This window comes from Mobula hypostoma, chromosome 8 (genome assembly GCF_963921235.1).
Source record: "Mobula hypostoma chromosome 8, sMobHyp1.1, whole genome shotgun sequence".
NCBI classification, from domain to species: Eukaryota; Metazoa; Chordata; class Chondrichthyes; order Myliobatiformes; family Myliobatidae; genus Mobula; species Mobula hypostoma.
The window spans coordinates 149,701,054-149,720,235 of record NC_086104.1 but is presented as its reverse complement, the minus strand read 5'-3'; the positions used below and the strand labels follow the sequence as shown (position 1 = coordinate 149,720,235).

The 19,182-nt window shown below is 44.3% G+C and overlaps 1 protein-coding gene across 10 annotated transcripts in view; it reads left to right on the top strand.

The window, feature by feature from the left end:
* LOC134351041 (ankyrin-1-like) overlaps positions 1-19,182 on the top strand; it is a 315,455-nt gene that overhangs the window by 65,193 nt on the left and 231,080 nt on the right. For all 10 annotated transcript variants that reach the window (XM_063057044.1, XM_063057043.1, XM_063057036.1 and 7 more), the window contains exon 2: positions 5,270-5,371. In XM_063057044.1, coding sequence (XP_062913114.1) covers positions 5,270-5,371 — 102 coding nt within the window. The remainder of the gene's footprint in view (positions 1-5,269; positions 5,372-19,182) is intronic.

The following is a 19,182-nucleotide window of genomic DNA, read 5'->3' as shown; positions in this document are numbered from 1 at the left end:
AGTAGACCGAAATTGGGTTTGCAATCGGGTCAGCCCTGACCTTATGAAGTGGTAGGGTAGGCTGGAGAGTCTACATGACCTATTTCTGTCCCTGACCCAGATGTGTGCAAGTTGGTATGAACTTGGCGATGAACTGAGTATATGGACGTTTACAGTTCTCCACCATGAACGACATCTAGAAGAGGCGATGTCTCGGGAAGGCGACATCCGTCATTAAACACCCTCACTGTCTAGGCCATGTCCCTCTTCTCATTGCTGCCATCAGGCAGGAAGTACAAGATCCTCAACACCCATACCTCAAGGCTCAACAACAGGTTCTGAATGGACATTGAATGGTTGAACACTATTTCACTACTTTTTTCCCATCTTTTTGCACTGTTAATTTAATTTATCTTTCTAAATATATACACAATAAAAACAGTGAATTACACTTAGTATATATACCATATATAATAGTTATTGTAATTGAGCCCGAAACGTTGACTGTACCTCTTCCTAGAGATGCTGCCTGGCCTGCTGCGTTCACCAGCAACTTTGATGTGTGTTGCTTGAATTTCCAGCATCTGCAGAATTCCTCGTGTTTACGTTAATTAAATTATTCACAGTTTAATTAAGTTAATTAATAGTTAAGTTAAAGTAGTGCAAAAAAGTAGTGAGGTAGTGTTTGTGGGTTCAGTGTCCATTCAGAAATCGGATGACAGAGGGGAAGAAGCTGTTGCTGAATTGTTGTCTGTGTGTCTTCAGGCTCCAGGACCAGCCAGAGTGGAGAGTCATACACCCTGCCACACCTCCAGCTCATTGGTGAAATGCTGTTTTATCAATAAATAATCTGTATTAGGAATGAATGCATCAAGGACTCAGTAGATATTAACCATATAAAATCTATAGCTCCCGGAACAATATACTGGATGGTATAGATCTGTATTGTTAATATCTACTCTGGCTGGTCCAGGAGCCTGAAGGCACACACACAAAAATTCAGGAACAGCTTCTTCCCCTCTGTCATCCGATTTCTGAATGGACATTGAACCCATGAACAATACCTCACTACTTTTTTGCACTATTTATTTAATTTAAATAATAATTGAATTAATTATACTGTGAAAAACGTAATTAAATTGAATTACAGTAGCTATTATATACAGGCTATATACTTTGTACTTACTGTAATTCACAGTTTCTATTATTGTGTATTGCATTGTACTGCTGCCACAAAAACAACAAACTTCACGACATGCGCAGGTGATTCTTATTCTGATGCTTTTTTTTGTTAGCTGCAGTCTTGATGTTAAATTGTTGGTCAATTTATAAAGGTATTTCCTTCCTGGCAGTATGAATAGTCCTGGACCTGATCTGGGCAGATCATCCCATTTGTAGATGTAAATTTATAGCAGGGTTTAGTATGGTTTTAGGAAGATTTCCGGCAACCTGATAACTTTTGCAGGGAGTGGAGGAATTAAGGAGTGCTGTCTGTTGGGCAAGGCTGAAGAATCTAGCATCATGTCATCATTCCATTCTGTCACTCTGTTTGTCCTTCCTTTATCGAGGGTAATGCTATTGATCCATGCTGCCCACACTATTCACCACAGTTACTCATGCTGAAAAATGGAAACATTTTATGAATGGAATTTGACACTGGGGATAATCCTTGATTATGTTGTCTGCTTTCCGGAGGCAGCAGCAGGAAGTGTAGATGGATTCAATAGAAGGGAGGCTAGTTTATATGACTGTCAAGGCCAGGGGTTCCCAACCTTTTTTATGCTATGGACCAATATCATTAAGCAAGGGGTTTATGGACCCCAGATGTGTACTCCTGGTCTTGGCTGTGTTCACAGCTTTCTGCAATTTCTCGTGGTCCTGGGCAGGACAGCTGTTACATCAAGCTGTGTTGCGTCCAGATAGGATGCGTTCTAGGGTGAATCTGCAGGAGTCCTCATAAGATGTCACAAAAACTTAGATATTTTGAAATTTAAGTTGATGCTCGAAGGACCTAAGAAGTAGAGAAGGTGTAAGTCACTTGGACCGATGCACCTGCTCTGCCTTTCCGTAAGGAAAATCTTGCATCATTTTCACAGATTCTTGTTTTGTGGATGTCTGTGAAGAGTAAGAATTTCAGGTTGTATACTGCCTACATTCTCTGATATTAAATTGAAAAATTTGAACCATTTTCCTGTAGTAACCCTACATCCGTTGATTCCATTTAGACCAAGCAGATATCCCCTACTTCTGTCCAAGGATCTACAAACCATGAAATTTCTAATACCTCTCATTCTTCCCCACTTTTTTTCCTGCATATTCTGTAGTGAGGTGACCAGAATTGAGCACAGACCCCACTTGGAGTACTGTGCTCAGTTCTGGTCGCCTCACTACAGGAAGGATGTGGAAGCCATAGAAAGGGGTGCAGAGGAGATTTAAAAGGATGTTCCCTGGATTGGGGAGCATGCCTTATGAGAATAGGTTGAGTGAACTTGGTCTTTTCTCCTTAGAGCGACGGAGGATGAGAGGTGACCTGATTGAGGTGTATAAGATGATGAGAGGCATTGATCGTGTGGATAGTTGGAGGCTTTTTCCTAGGGCTGAAATGGTTGCCACAAGAGGACACAGGTTTAAGGTGCTGGGGAGTAGGTACAGAGGAGATGTCAGGGGTAAGTTTTTTACTCGGAGAGTGGTGAGTGCATGGAATGGGCTGCTGGCAACGGTGGTGGAGGTGGATATGATAGGGTCTTTTAAGAGACCTTTGGATAGGTACATGGAGCTTAGAAAAATAGAGGGCTATGGGTAAGCCTAGTAATTTCTAAGGTAGGGACATGTTCGGCACAACTTTGTGGGCTGAAGGACCTGTATTGTGCTGTAGGTTTTCTATGTTTCTATGTTTCTAAGATCAGTGGCTCTAGCACATCCCAATCTAACGTGTTCACATTTAAGTATTGGTGATAGGTGCCCAGGCTACTGGATACTGAGGTTCCTCGGTCTAGTGGCTTTCACTTGTGTTTGTTTAGCCCTGTCAATATTACTGGGGTTATTGGAATCATAAATAAAAGCGTGGAAAGATTTTCTTCAGTCTATCTAGTCCATGCTAATTATCAAGCATTAATCCAGCATTTCCTCTTTCTACCTCTCACAACACTCCAAGGACTATACCGATCGGGCATCCGCATTAAGATCGGTATCTATACAGAGCTTGGAGCCACCAGGTGCGATAAAGAGGGGTGAACCAGCCTAGGTCGGAAATGGTGTAGGTCAAAGCCCCCATGCTGATCTGTAATGGGATCGTTTCTATGAATAGACGCTACGGTGCAGCCTGCCAATATAGTGGGACGCAGTCTTTAGAAAAAAGTGGATCTACTGTCTGCATCATTGTTTTGTCCTTGACTCCAGGAGAATCTTGTCTGCATTGTGTAACTACAGGAACAAAGTGTACTCTGGCCAGCTATGCTTTCGCTCCACTGCACTGGGGTTGGTGCACAGCTGTGATTAGCAGTGAACTAGTTACCAGACCTGTAACAGATTTTGCAACAGTCTTCACTGTGGAAGACACTAGCAGTGTACCAGATGTTGAAGGGTATGAGGGAAGAGAAGCAAGTACAGTTACTGTTACAAGGGAGAAGGTGCTCAAAAAGCTGAAAGACCTGAGGGTACATAAGTCATTTAGACCAGATGATCTGCACCCTAGGATTCTGAAAGAGGTAGTGGTAGAGATTCTGGAGGCATTAGTAATGATCTTATAAAAATCATTGGACTTAGGCATGGTGCCCAAGGACTGGAAAATTGCAAGTGTCACCCAACTCTTTAAGGAAGGAGGAAGGCAGCAGAGAGGAAATTATAGACCAGTTAGCCTCAGTGGTTGGGAAGGTGTTGGAATTAGTTGTTAAGGATGAGGTTATGGAGTACTTGGTGACACAGGACAAGATAGGACAAAGATGGATTCCTTAAAGGAAAATCTTGCCTGATGAACCTGTTGGAATTCTTTGAGGAGAATACAAGTAGGATGGATAAAGGGGATGCAGTGGATGTTGTATATTTGGACTTCCAGGGGGTCTTTGACAAGGTGCTACACATGAGGCTTCTTATCAAGTTAAGAGCCCATGATATTACAGGAAAATTATTGGCATGGTTAGAGTATTGACTGATTGGTAGGAGGCGGTGAGTGGGAATAAAAAGATCCTTTTCTGGTTGGTTGCTAGTGACAAGTGGTATCCCATAGGGGTCAGTGTTGGGACTGCACCTTTTTAAAGCTATATGTAAATGATTTAGATGATGGAATAGATGGCTTAGTTGCCAAGTTTGCAGATAATATGGAGGTTAGTGGAGGGATAGGTAGTGTTGAGGAAACAAATAGGCTGCAGAAGTACTTAGATAAATTAGGAGAATGGGCAGGAAAGCACCAAATGAAATACAATGTTGGAAAAGGTATAGTCATGCATTTGGTAGAAGAAATAAGTATGCAGACTATTTTCTAAACAGGGAGAAAATCCAAAAATCAGAGATGCAAAGAGACTTGGGAGTCCTTGTGCGGAACACCCTAAAGGTTAACTTGCACCCTGAATACCCTAAAGGTAGAATCAGTGGTGAGGAAGGCAAATGCAATGTTAGCATTTGTTTCAAGAGGTTTAGAATACAAGAGCAGGGATGTGATGATGAGGCTTTATAAGGCACTGGTGAGGCCTCACCTTGAGTATTGGGAACAGTATTGGGCTCCTCATCTAAGAAAAGATGTGCTGGCATTGGAGAGAGTTCAGAGGAGGTTTACAAGAATGATACCAGGAATGAACGGGATATCATACAAGGAACGTTTGATAGCTCTGCATCTGTACTCGCTGGAATTTAGAAGTATGAGGGGGGAATTTCATTGAAATCTTTTGAATGTTGAAAGGCTTAGACAGAGTAGATGTGGAAAGGATGTTTCCCATGGTGGGAGAGTCTAGGACAAGAGGGCACAGCCTCATGATAGAGGGGCGTCCATTTAAAACAGAGATGCGGAGAAATTTCTTTTGCCAGAGGATGGTGAATTTGTGGAATTTGTTACCACAGGCAGCTGTGGAGGCCAAGTCATTGGGTATATTTAAGGTAGCCTTGATAGGTTCTTGATTGGACATGACAACAAAGATTATGGGGAGAAGGTCAGGGAGTGGGACTGAGGAGAGGAAAAAAGGATCAACCATGATTGAATGGTGGAGCAGACTCGATGGGCCAAATGGCCTATTCGGCTCCTATGTCTTAGGGTCTTATTGTCTTATGGTACCTTACCACTTTGTCTATTCCTTTTCAGGCCGATGCTGCAACCAGTTTCCTCAGGGCTGCAAGATCAGGAAACTTGGACAAACTCCTCGACCACTTAAAGAATGGGGTGGAAATCAACACGTGTAACCAGGTAGGTGCGTTATGTTTCAACCCAACAGTGGGGTTTGAGGAAAAGCCGCAGCTGAGTCTTTTTGTGTCTGAAGGTTAGGCATCTACTGTCTGTCAAAGATGGAAAAGGTTTGAATGCCCCTCATATTCTTTCTTACTTCGCCTGTTATGCCACTGGCGTTTAGGGCAACAATGAAAGTCCTTCATTTATCTCTGTATCGAAGGATCTTCATTGCTTTTTCTGTAACAACTTTTTTTGACCGGTCAAGGTTGTTAGCCCTGAGCTGAACCCCCGAACCTGGAGGACTCGTGGACCACTCTCAGTCTGTCCTCTACTTGTTTGACATTGGTTGACCCTACGAAGAGGCAAAGCGTAAAACCCAGACTCCAGCCAACATCACTCTCCAGGTCATTAAGGCACGCAAGCCTCCAAACCCTACGACAAGGTTGTGGCCCTCTTGGAGGTTTCTGATGTTCTGGAGCATTGAGAAATATTAGAATTCAGATGACTGGTGTAATTAAAATAACTATATTCAAAAAAACTTTAAAACGTTATAAAATTTAAAAACGTTGCTCCTGCCACTTAAGAAAACCATTTTCCATATTCTTGAGTACCTGCCTCATTGATAAACCTCCATTGAACGAAATGGGCTTCCAGGTCATGTGTTGTCCAACTTGGTCTAGAGACTGACAACAGATCCCTCAGGTAAATACTAGAGACCTTTGGTAAGCTCCAACCATGGAGGGTGTGGACAAATCCATCACTTCTATGTTCAGGTACGTGTACGGGGTTTCTTCTTTGTTCTGTTAAATTTAAAATGGCTTCTTTGTTATATTAACCTTTTAAACTGCTGTGTATGTGGATTAAAATGGCTTCTATATTATGTTAAATGCTGAGAAAGTCTCTAGCTGGACATTTGCCTGGGTTAATACGGATAACAGAGGTACTATCAGCCAATGGGTGTCCATGTTATTCTTTCTTGGGGTGATATGCTGTCTCATATGACTGGGAAGCAGGGGCTTCTGGCGGCGAGTTGGCGGAGAGACCGTAAGGACGACAGACTTGGGGGAAGGCTCAGATCGATCACTCTGGGTGGTCCCGAGCCGCGAGTGGACCGGGTCAGGGTGGTCCCAAAGTCAGGTTGATCACTCCGAGTGGTCCCGAGCTGCGAGTGGACCGGGTCAGGATGGTCCCAAAGAGGGTCCTGAGCTCCAATGTGTGCACGAAGAAATTGAACTTTGATAAGTCTTGCGCCTTTTCCATTCCCTTTTTCTGTATTGAACTTATATTAATTTCATAGACTTAGTAATATCTTTAAAGTGTACTTGGTAAAACGTACTGTGTGTGCTGGCTGATGATTGACGTTTGATTTCGGTGGCAGCAACCGACACAACCGGGAGCATCCAGGCGGGCGGCAGACGGGATTTCCCCCAGATATATACCAGCCAATATAGCTGAGCGTTACATACGCATGCATCAATACCCTCACTTGTTTACAAAGATTCGAAGTACATTTATTATCAGAGCATGTATGCAGTATACAACCCACAGACAGCTATGGAACAAAGAAAACAAGAGAATACCATGGAATCCATTCAAAGAAAAACATCAAAGCCCCATGCGCAAATAAAGAACAAATCGTACAAACGCCAAAGAAAAAACAAGCAAAAGATACAATATAAAAAACCAAACTAGAACGTCATCGAAACAGTCCACGGTTAAGTGTTCACAGTTCACAATGGAATTTCCAGCATTTGCCAACAAGATCCATCCCATTGTACAGAAGCAGGCTCTAATTCCAATTTACTACCTTTTAATTCTGATCGCATCATACTCCTATCCAAGGCAAATTAATTGATCTCAGTTTCAAAATATCCATGTGTACAAATCTTTTCTTTTGGAGGGAGAAATTTCTACTACTTTTGATATGGGGAAAATACCTGTTTTAGGACAAAATAATAAGAGATTTAAACACTCGGATCTCGTTTCAAACCTTCAGCTGTGAATTCAAAAAGGATCCCAAATAATTCTCCTTCCCAGAGTGCACATCTAAAATCTCTGGCTGTTGGCTGGGAGCAACTTTGGGATGTGACAGAAGGTTCTCTGTGTGACCAGACTGTTCAATCGCATTGGATATTGGTATTAACTCTGCTCCTTTCCAAAGTGCGTTTTTCCCTGGGGAATCAATGGACACTCTAAAGGTCTAAGATTTCCCAGAATCTACATTGTTTTCCCCCAGTCCAATTGTTGGATTTTCATTCCATGCTAAGACTTTCTTTATTCATTTATTGCCAGTAAGCACGAATGGAAATCCCTGAACTGGGTCCCTTGCTGGGACTTGTTAGAGGGCAAGTGAGAGCCAACCACACACTGTGGGTCACAGTTATTCCTCCTATTAAGATCTCCCTTCAGATCAGAGATGAGGAGGAATTTCTGTAGCTGAAGGTGGCGAGTCTGTGGTTACAGACTTTTGTGGAGCCCAAGTCATTGGGCATATTTAAAGTGGAGGTTGATGGGTTCTTAATCAGTAGCGGACAACGGTTACGGGGAGAAGGCAGAAGAATGGGGGATAATACATTAGCGATGGAATGGTGGAGCAGACTCAATGGGCCGAATGGCTTAATGCCACCTTATTCTATTTCTTGTTGTAATTTATAGTAATTTTTATGTATTGAACTGTACAGCTGCCTCAAAACAACAAATTTACTGACGTATATCAGTGATAATAAACATGAATCCTGTTCTGATTTAGGCTGGTTGCTGAACCTTTGAACACAGACTGGTGTACCAACTCAAAGCAGTCACGTGGAAGGTCGTCTGTTTCCTCAGACCAGCTCTGTATGACTAGATCCTTTACGTTCCAGCTTGTTTGTATGCAGGGAGCAGGAGCACAACCTGCTGGTCTGATTTACCAAAGTGTGAGTAGAGGGCGACTTTGATGGTTGTGCAGCAACAGTCAAGGACAAAGTTGGGCATGAGACATGCTGGTAGTATTTTGGTAATTCATTCTCGAAGTCAGCCTGGTTGATTGAAGTCACCAGCAATAATAAAGAGGGCCTCAGGGTATCATGACGGACCATGTAGTCTCCTTCGATGCTGTCTGGTGCCAGGATCCCCGCTAGCTGGGTTGCCATCAATCAAGGAGGTACAGGGGCCTGATGACACACACATCAGCAACAGCTTCTTCCCACTGCCATTGGGCTCCTGAGGTGACTGGAAGAACCCTAATGCTATCTTGGACTTTTTTTTTCTCTCTCAGTCTTGACCCTTACCAAATTTTATCAATGCACCACAGAAAGTATTCTGTTTGCATTCAAAACCACATGGTATGGCTCTGCACGTGATCACAAGAAACCGTAGAGATTTCTGGACACAGCTGAGCACATCACGGACCCCCCTCCACCCATGGACTCTGTCCGTGCTTCTCACTGATCCAATGAGGCAGGCAGCATAATCAAAGACCCACGTCCACCACAGACATTCTCTCTTCTCCCCCTCACATTGGGCAAGTGTTACAAAAGCCTGAACGCACAGATCACCAGGCCCAGGGGCAGCTTCAACCCCACTCTTACCAGCCTCTTGAATGGACCTCTTCCACAATAAAATGGACTCTTAGCTTCATAATTCACATCATAATGACCTTGCATTTCATCACTTACCTGCACTGCCCTTCCTCTGCAGCTTCTCCACTTTATTCTGCATTGTTACTGTTTTTACCCTGTCCCACCTCAGCGCGCTCTGCGATGATTTAACCTGTATGAACAGCGTGCAGGACAAACTTTCCACTCTACCTTTGTGCATGTGTCAACAATAAAGCAATATCGTGCTGTTTAGTTTAGTGCATGTGTATTTAATGCAAAATTTATGCTCATTTTAGTTCGATATATTATTTATTTAGAGTTACAATGTGGAATAGGCCCTTCTGGCCCTTCGAGCTGCACCACCCAGCAACCCCTGATTTAGCTCTAAACTAATCACGGGACAATTTACAATGACCAGTTAGCCTAATTACATACATGTCTTTGGACTGTGGGAGGAAACCCGGGCTCCTGGAGGACATCCACGCATTTCACTGGGGGAGCACCCAGACTCCTTATAGATGACGTCGAAACTGAGCTCCAAACTGCGACGCCCCAAGCTGTAAAAGGTTGCGCTGACCACCACGCTACTGTGGCGCCCAATTCTACTTGTCATCATCTTGGAACATACCGTGTCTACTTGTCATCTACTTGTTGTCATCTCAGAACATACTGTGGTGCTGCTGGAAAAAAAACGATAATTTTCAGATGACATTCATGCCTAGTGATTGTGTGTGTGTGTGTGTGTGTGTGTGTTGCCTTGCCGCCCACACGCCTCCCCCCTCCCCCACCCCAGTCTGTGCTCAAATCAGGTAACACTCCAAAGACGGCCAAATTCAACTTTATTTTTAAATCACAGTGGACCATTGAAACAATATTGTGGGCAATACATTCCACAACAGCTCTCTCCATCTGGATGCAGAGCCTGGTCTCGATGGTTTCCAGTCACGTCCATGTGCATCACCCAATCATAAGGGTGGAGCTCAGAGCAGCTGAGGGAGTCAGATGTTGGATTGGCCAACCCTGGCAGATGTGACCCAGTCGCTCAAGCACCCATGGGGTGCAGGGTGTCACGGAGACAGAGAGAGCCGGGAAGGGGTCTCAAACCTATGTGCAGAGCCCCGGACTCTGGACAAACTCTATCTGTCTGGAGACATCTGATAAAACCCTGCCCTGACTCTGGAATTGGATAACGTCCATTTATTCACCCTGGCACCAGAAGTTACCTCAATTTTCCTGCAAGACCTGAGCTGCCGGAGGGTGCAGATTAGGAGGGGACGGTGGGAGGATGAATGGAGGGACATCCGGACCATCAGTTCCAGGTTCGTCTCACCCTTGTGTTCAATATATCAGCCAAAACAGCAGGAGGTCCTGATCGACTTAGGCTCCCACTGGGCTTCCTTGGGGGTGAACCAGCAGGGAGTGAATGTTCATAGGGAATCCCCAGGAACAGGGATAAGGGTTATACAGCTCCATGCTCATGATTACAGGGGTCAGAGGGGTTTAACCCTTGACATGAACCCCTGCCACACAGCGGGAGGTGCCACTGGGGCCCATACATCCTCCGTGGGTGTGCCAATCCTAGGGACCCAGATGCCCCCCCCATAGGAATTGTGGAGAGTGGCTACAGATGGATCCACATTGGGGAGGGGCAAGTTATATAAAGAGCTAATTAAGATCCTTGGCTGCTCTCCCAACAGCCCAATCCACCTACAACATGGCACCCCTGAGTGGGGTGGAGTTCAAGAGGGTGGTTCCACCAAATGAGCTGATCCCACCTGGAGACCAGGGTCCCGGGGCTCCATTGGTGCCACCAGCAGGCATGAAGTGTACCCCTGGTGAAGGAAGCACCAACAGCAGCTGGCAATGCTTGGGGAAACCAACAAGATTCTGGTACCGGTGGCAGAAACACCTCAGAGCTGGCCAGTGCCACCTCAGAGCTGGCCAGTGCCAGACAAGCACTGTTCCTCAGTTCCAGGAGGTCTTGTTATCAGTGTGTACTGATGGTGTGGCCTGAGAGGGCAGCGACTAGTTGGTGAGAGACTTTAACCTGCCGCTCTCTCTCTGCACCATCGGGAAGAACAACAGGGGGATGCCCGACACCCTGTTTGCCTCAGTGCCGGTGGGGAGGGGGAGCCTCCAGCCGTTATTGGCCGGAATTTGCTGCGTGGACTGGGCCCTCTCCAGTGCCAGTGTGGTAACTCTGAGCAATGCCAAGCAGAGCCTAGAGCTAGAGAAGAGTGGGTTCCTGATGCCAATGCAGGGACACGGAGACTGGACATGAAGGCCCAGCCTAATGGGATGTGGGGTGAACCCATTGTCAAATTTCAGTCAGACCATACAACTTCAGGTAGAACCGGGGTGGGTGACAAACACCCATCGACACACAGAAATGGCAACTTTTTTAAAATGAGAAATAATTCAAGGTAAGATCAAATTTAGAGGTGGAAGGGTGAACCCGCCAAACCCAGGATGGATGAGTTGGAAACAGCCCTGAGGTGGAGAGGTGGTTTCGTACCATCTCCATAACTCAATTGACCTGTGGAGGGGAATGGTAGTGGTTGTCGAGTTAGCTCTGAGGGGTGGTTGGGACATGGGGGACCTACTGGAGGAGCAGGGTATGCTGTCTCCTCAGGCTCGCATGGTTCGCTGGTCTCTCACGGCTTCATCACTGGCTCATGCAGCAAAAGCCTCTGTTTCCCTGCGCTCACCCAGATGCCACGGTTTCCTGCAGTCGTGTCCCTCTGGGAAAAGACAGATTTTCACCAGCTTACAACTAGGCATTGACAGGGCCCTTTACACTTAGAGTCACAGATTTATAAAGCATGAAAGAACCCATCTAAACCTTCTTCACTACCTGTCTACCACATTCATGGAAATCTATCCTCAGTTCCCCTGTCTACAACTCTCCCTGGGCCCTGTCATTTGCTCTGTATGTTCTGTTCTGGTTTAACTTCCAAAAAACCTATCTCGTCACATTTGTTCCAGTTAATTTACATCAACCATTCCTTGGCCTACTTCCCCCGGCTGGTCTCCAACCCATTGTAACCTTAGATAACCCTCACTTTCACCGCACACCAGCTTTGGTGTCATCTACAAACTGACTGACTGTTCGGCCTACGTTCTCCTCCAAATCATGACAAACAACAGATCACACTACAAGACCACTTACACTTCTAGATTCAGGCAGAGGATGGATCATTGCCTGAGTTTTAAAGGCAGCAGGTTCTCCAGTCTGCAGTTGGACATTGGGCACTGCTTTCAGACAGGTTGGATGGGTGTGTCTGACATCACTGAAGGGCCTTTTTTGACATCACCCCGGCTGGATGAGCTGGGAGCAGCTCCTTAGCAACGGCCCAAAATCAACAAACACAGGGGGCTCCAAGCAGTAATTACCCATATTTACCCAGAGCTGACACCCAAATCCCAACAACTAATCTTTCATCCCTCCCAAAGGCAATCCTTCCAGATATTGCCTCCACAAGGAATGGGAGGAATTGATATATTGTCTCAGTGTTGCTGGAGTTCAGAGTTTCACAGTTTCGATGTGGAAGATTTAGTTCAGGAAAGTCAGTCAAGTCTGGGATGGAGTCCCGCCAAGAACCAGGAATCCTGAGTCTCAGGAAGAGGCCCTTCATCCCAATGTGCTGCTTCTGCAATGAATGCAGTCCGGACCTTCCACGTCCTTCGCTGGCTTCTTCCTCCCCACCTCCAGCTCTTCCCCTCTCAGGGGCTTCACCCGCTCGGCAGAATGTGTTCCCTTTCACAGTCTTTTGGGTGCATCTGCTGCACTATTAGACCTCTGATATGGAAGATGCAGTTCAGGAAAGGTATTCGAGGCCATGATGAAATCCCACTGAGGGGAAGAAATCTGGAGTCCAAGAAGAGATCTTTCAGCCCTTTGTGGTGCTGCCAGGACGTAGGAAGACCCAAGGACCAGACTTGTCACTTGGGGATGAGACAAATCTCAACATTACCATCCAAGGATCAGCAAAATCTGCAGCCCATTATGGGTCATTTTAATGCTTTGAGTCTACACCAGCCTCCAGGGCAGCAAACCACCCTGCAGCATCTGGTTGTTCTATCTCTGGTCGTCTTCTTGTTTTACGGCGGTTGGCACCCAGTTTAATGGTGCATTACTGCCACCTTCTGCTCCGGAGTGTGCAATAGACTTACATTCTAAACCCCTTCACCCAATCACACACACACACACACACACACACACACACACACACACCCTAACCTACATTTTATCCTCCCATCTTTGGCCATCCTAGTACCCTGTTCCTGTTTATTCATCATATCCTATAAATAAAAACCCTGTACCCCTTAAGAAAGCTAAAAATACCCTGACCTGTGCTCTCTCACCCATGCCCAGCAACCCTTTTAATGTGAATTCCTGCACCCCCAATTCCCTTAGATTGATTATCATCATCTCTCTCTGTATCCCATACTTCCTGCAACTCAGAACTACATGTTCTACTGACTCCTCTTCCTGACATTCCTCACACAATCCCGTCTGGTGTTTCCCTATCATTTTCAATGTTTTGTTTAATGCACAGTGCCCCAGCCTTAACCTAGTCCACACAGTTTCCTCTCTTCTGTATCCATTACCTACCCTAGTACCTGCAACACTCTTTTGTATTTGATATAAATGCCTCCCTTTCCCCTCCCTGTCCCATCTTTCTTGCCACATTTGGTTGACTTTTTCCCAGATTACGCACTTAACCTCTGCTTTACTGATACTAATGTGCATTTCTACATTTTCTTTCTTTAACGTCCTCTTTGCCAACTCATCCACCCTCTCATTCCCCCTTCACCCCTATATGTGCCGGAACCCATAAAAATTTTACCTGACCTCCCTGATTTGCAATTCTTGTAACTAACTGAAGGACTTCATAAAGTACATCTTGCCGACTGTTTGTGTGAAAAGACCTTAAACTTGCTAGAACTGAGGATGAATCTGAACATATCAATGCTTTGACTTGTCTGGCTTTCTGCACCCATTGCAAAGCAACCAACACCGCCATCATCTCCACTGTAAACACCCCTAACTTAATAGATGTTCTTCTGCTGATTCCAATTTCTTTTGCTGGTATAACCACCCCAAACCCTATCACTCTTGTTTCAGGTTCCTTCGCACCATCCGTATAAATGTGAGTATAATCACTACACTTTTCCATCACATGACAGTTAAATGCATTTCTGTCTCTGGTCTCCAAGTGATCAGTGTTTAAATCCTATTGTGATGCTGCATTTCATTATGATGTGTCCCAATGGTGTCACACTGGCCTTGTGATGTCATTTATTTGGATACTATACTGCTTAACTGGGACAGAAGACTTGCCAGTTTCTAACTAGCATCTGATGCATGCACTTGGCTCACTGTTAGGCACTACACCACACCGAGAGTAAACATTTTTTAATAGCGTCAGCTGTATGCACTTGTATTCAAAAAGCAGTGATTTTTGTCAATGATAGTTGGCAAGAAATAAGCAGTAAGACAATTCAGAACTGCTCTGCTCACAGCAGCTTCACGCATTCAGGCTTGGAGATGCCAGACGCAGCCGGGAGTGAAAATGAAATAGTTTCAGAGGTACAAAGAATTTGAAAGTATTGACAATCATTTTAAGTGTAACAATGAAAATGAAGATTTGGAGGATGTAATTGTGGAAAGCATTGAAGGAGTGCAGTCAATATCTATACTAGGTGTCTGTGCTGACTGTATTCATTTACCGTAAGAGGAACATGGCAGATAATTACTTCCATCAATAACTATGAGGAACTAATACATAGTTTTTATAGTATTGATAGCGTTCTTAATTTGTTCGGTCTTTCATTTAAATACATAGTTTGTTATTCAGTTTAACAGTAGTTTGTCTCTTTTATCCTTCTTAACTATTTCCATGAAACTTCAGCTCATTGGGGCAGCTGCTTAATTGGGCCAAAATGTGCTGGTCCTGATGTGTCCCAATTAAACAGAGTCCTCTGAATTGAAAGCTGAGGTTGCTAGGTTCTTGATTAGTAAGGGCATAAGGTTATGGGAAGAAGGCAGGAGAATGGAGTGAAGAGGGTTAATAAATTAGCCATGATGGAATGGTGGAGCAGACTCAATTGGCTAAGTGGCCTAATTCTCCTCCTATGATTAATGGTCTTATGGAGTCACATATAAGGAATGAACCTGAAATTTCTGTTCTAAATTACAATTTGGTGATTCCATGTTTACTGTTGCTGGACTAACTTTGCAATCCATATTAATTTAATTTGCTTAAATTAATTTTTATTTAATTGTGTTTTGCTCTGGATCCCCAGAATTTTCCAGAATATCTTGTGCTTAATTTCAGCAGGCAAATTTAAATATCGCAGCTGCTATGATGGGATTTGAACACAAGAGCTCAGATTCTTCAAATGCCGATCTGTCAATGCCACATAAAGTTCAGAGTCAAAGTTAAGTTTATTGTCAGGTGCACAAGGCATGTATGCACATGTGCGTCAAAAAGATTACTTGCAGCTGCATCACAAGCACATAGCATCATAAAAGCAGCTTTCACAAGTGAAGTATATATTAAACATGTTTTTTACGAGAAAAAACACAATTAGAACAAACAGAGACAAAAAATCTATTTTAATGCAAAGTGGTCATGGTGTACTTGCAGAATCTCAGGTAACAGAGCATTGCTATGGCAGACAAATTGTAATGCACCAAAGCAGTCTTGCAACATGAATGCTGTTTGAGGGCGACTTTGGATCTGGCTATTATACCCACTGGGCTATTGGTTAAACATCTTGATGCTGGTGATCTGTTCTGGAAGGCAAAAATAAGGATAGCCAGCTGAACAGGGGGCATCTGCAAAACCCCCTCAGTAAGCCAGAGACAAAAAGCGTTTGTGTCTCAGGAGTGAAATGAATAAAATATCGGAGGGAACCTAAAACATAGTATAGTACAGCACAGTACAGGCCCTTCAGCCCACAATGTTCTGCTAACATTTTAACCCATTCTTCCCTCCCACAAAACCCACTGTTTTACTTTCATCCATGTGCCTATCTAAGGTACTTTTTATTGTCCGTAACATATCTGCAGGGGGGCGGGGAGATATGTCTCTACCAAAGGAGGTGCAATGCACTTCTTCCCTTTGCTAGCCTACAGGTCACCCTTGGGCAAGGTGTAGCACCTGCTTAGCACCCCCACCCCCCACAATCAGGGTCACGTGAAGCCATGGGAGCAGGTGGTGGATGGTCGTACGAGCAGCTGGTGCATATCACAAGTCCTGGTTATGCGACCACTGATGACAGGCAGACAATCTCTGAAGAGTATGGATAATGGCTGGGGTCACCCGTCTTGTAAAGATACTGCCCAGAAGGAGACAATGGTAAACTACTTCTGTAGAAAAAAATTGCCAAGACTAATTATTGTCATGGAAAGACCTACATCATATGACACAGCACATAATGAGTGAACAAATATATCTGTCTCTACACCACCCCAGCGATGCATTCCACACACCCACCACCCTGTGTGTAACGAACTTACCTCGGACATTCCCCCTATACTCCAATCACTTTAAAATTATGTCCTGTGGGGAAACAGTCCCTGGCTGTCCACTCTATCAATGCCTCGTATTATCTGCAATCCTGTACCTCCTGTGTGATGGTATTAGTAACATCAGAATCGGAATCAGGTTTATTATCACTGGCATCTGACGTGAAATTTGTTAACTTAGCAGCAGCAGTTCAATGCAATACATAATATAGAAGAGAAAAAAATAATAATATATAAATAAGTAAATCTATTACAGCATGCTGTACATATATTGAATAGATTAAAAATGTGCAAAAACTAGAAATATTGTATATTTTTTAAAAAGTGAGGTAGTGTCCAAGCATTCAATGTCCATTTAGGAATCAGCTGACAGAGGGGAAGAAGCTGTTCCTGAGTCGCTGAGTGTGTGCCTTCAGGCTTCTGTACCTCCTTCCTGATGGTAACAGTGAGAAAAGGGCATGCCCTGGGTGCTGGAGGTCCTTAATAATGGATGCTGCCTTTCTGAGACACTGCTCCCTTAAGGTGTCCCGGGTATTTTGTAGGTTAATAGCCAAGATGGAGCTGACTAGATTTACAACCCTCTGCAGCTTCTTTTGGTCCTGTGCAGCAACCCCTCCATACCAGACAGTGATGCAGCCTGTCAGAATGCACTCTATGGTACATCTATAGAAGTTTTTGAGTGTATTTGTTTACATGCCAAATCTCTTCAAATTCCTAATGAAGTATAGCCGCTGTCTTGCTTTCTTTATAACTCCATCGATATGTTGGGACCAGGTTAGATCCTCAGAGATCTTGACACCCAGGAACTTGAAACTGCTCACTCTCTCCACTTCTGATCCCTCTATGAGGATTGGTATGTGCTCCTTCGTCTTATCCTTCCTGAAGTCCACAATCAGCTCTTTCATCTTACTGACGTTGAGTGCCAGGTTGTTGCTGTGGCACCATTCCACTAGTTGGCATATCTCACTCCTGTACACCCTCTCGTCACCATCTGAGATTCTACCAACAATGGTTGTATCGTCAGCAAATTTATAGATGCTGTTTGAGCTGTGCCTAGCCACACAGTCATGGGTATATAGAGAGTAGAGCAGTGGGCTAAGCACACACCCCTGAGGTGCACCAGTGTTGATCAAGAGAGGAGAAAAGATACAGGACCCTTAAAATATATGCTCGGTGTTTTACAAACAGTGTGTTCCCCTCCACCATCAGATTTATGAATGGATAATGAAACTATTAACCGTACCTCACAATTTTCCATCCTTTGTACATGACTTAAATTTTTAAAATATGTATTTCTTATTGTAATCTGCAACATTTTATGTATTGCACTATACTGCTGCATCAAAGCAACAAATTTCATGACATATGCCAGTGACAATAAATCTGATTCTGTTTCATTTTAAACATCTCTATAAATTCACCTCTCATCCTCCTAATATAAGTGATTGAATAGAAACACTGGAGTGGGTTAATGCGATTCCTAATCAGCTCTAACTGGTCGCTAAGTATGAAGCACTCACATGCAGATCAGACAAAAACTACTGTGGGCCAACAGGGTTATCCATGCCAGAAATCTATAAATTGAAACTGTGTGATCAAAATAAGTGTTTATGGAACGAGATGTATTTACTATTAGTTCTCAATGCTTGTTTGAGGATAATGTTAATAAGGGGTTTGTTTAAGTGTTCAATATGATAGCTAAAGGCTAAAGTTTGGCTGGGATCCTGCTGTGATAATCAGCTGCCAAAATGTTCATTGAATTATGCATTACCTCTAGACACCACTATCCCAACACCTCCCCCCCCCCACCCCGTACTCACCATTATCCTGAAATGTATCCAGAACTTTGCTCTCTAGTCCTGTGTGGCCACCACCTCTGACCTTCACTAGCACCTGATTTAGTGACGTTTCAATTTTAAATTCTCATGCTTGTTATAAAACCCTTCATGGTCTCTTGTCTCCCTGTCTCTGAACCCCTTCCAACCCTCTTACTCTTACTTCACTCTAGCACTCTTACTTCAGCATCCAGATCTTTGTGGAATCTGTGTCCTCAAATTACAAAGGAGGGGCCCCGTGCTCTGAAATTCCTTCCCCATTCTCTGCCCTCTGTCTCTGTCTCATTTCCCACTTTGCACCCTATAGTCTACCCATTTGACCAAGTCTAGGTGAAGGATTTCAATTCAAAATATCAGATATACACTTCTCACCACAGATGCTACTCCAGTATCTGTAGTCTATTGTGCCTCTCTTTGACTAAGCTCTTGTCACCATCCAACCTGGTGGCATGAACATCGATTTCTCGAACTTCTTGTTATGCCTCCTCCCTCACCATTCCCTTTTCCCTCTCTCACCTTATCTCCTTGCCTGCCCATCGCCTCCCTCCGGTGCTCCTCCCCCCTGTTCTTTCTTCTACAGCCTTCTGTCCTCTCCTACTAGATTCCCGCTTCTCCAGCCCTGTATCTCTTTCACCAATCAACTTCCCAACTCTTTGCTTCACCCTCCCCTTCTCTCAGTTTCACCTATCACCTACCACCTTGTACTTCTTCCTCCCCTACCCCCCACCTTCTCACTCTGATTTCTCCTCTTTCTTTCCAGTCCTGATGAAAGGTCTTGGCCCAACACGTCAACTGTTTACTCCTTTCCATCGATGCTGCCTGGTCTGCTGTGCTCCTCCAGCATTCTGTGTGTGACGTTGACGTTTTATTTCTGACCAG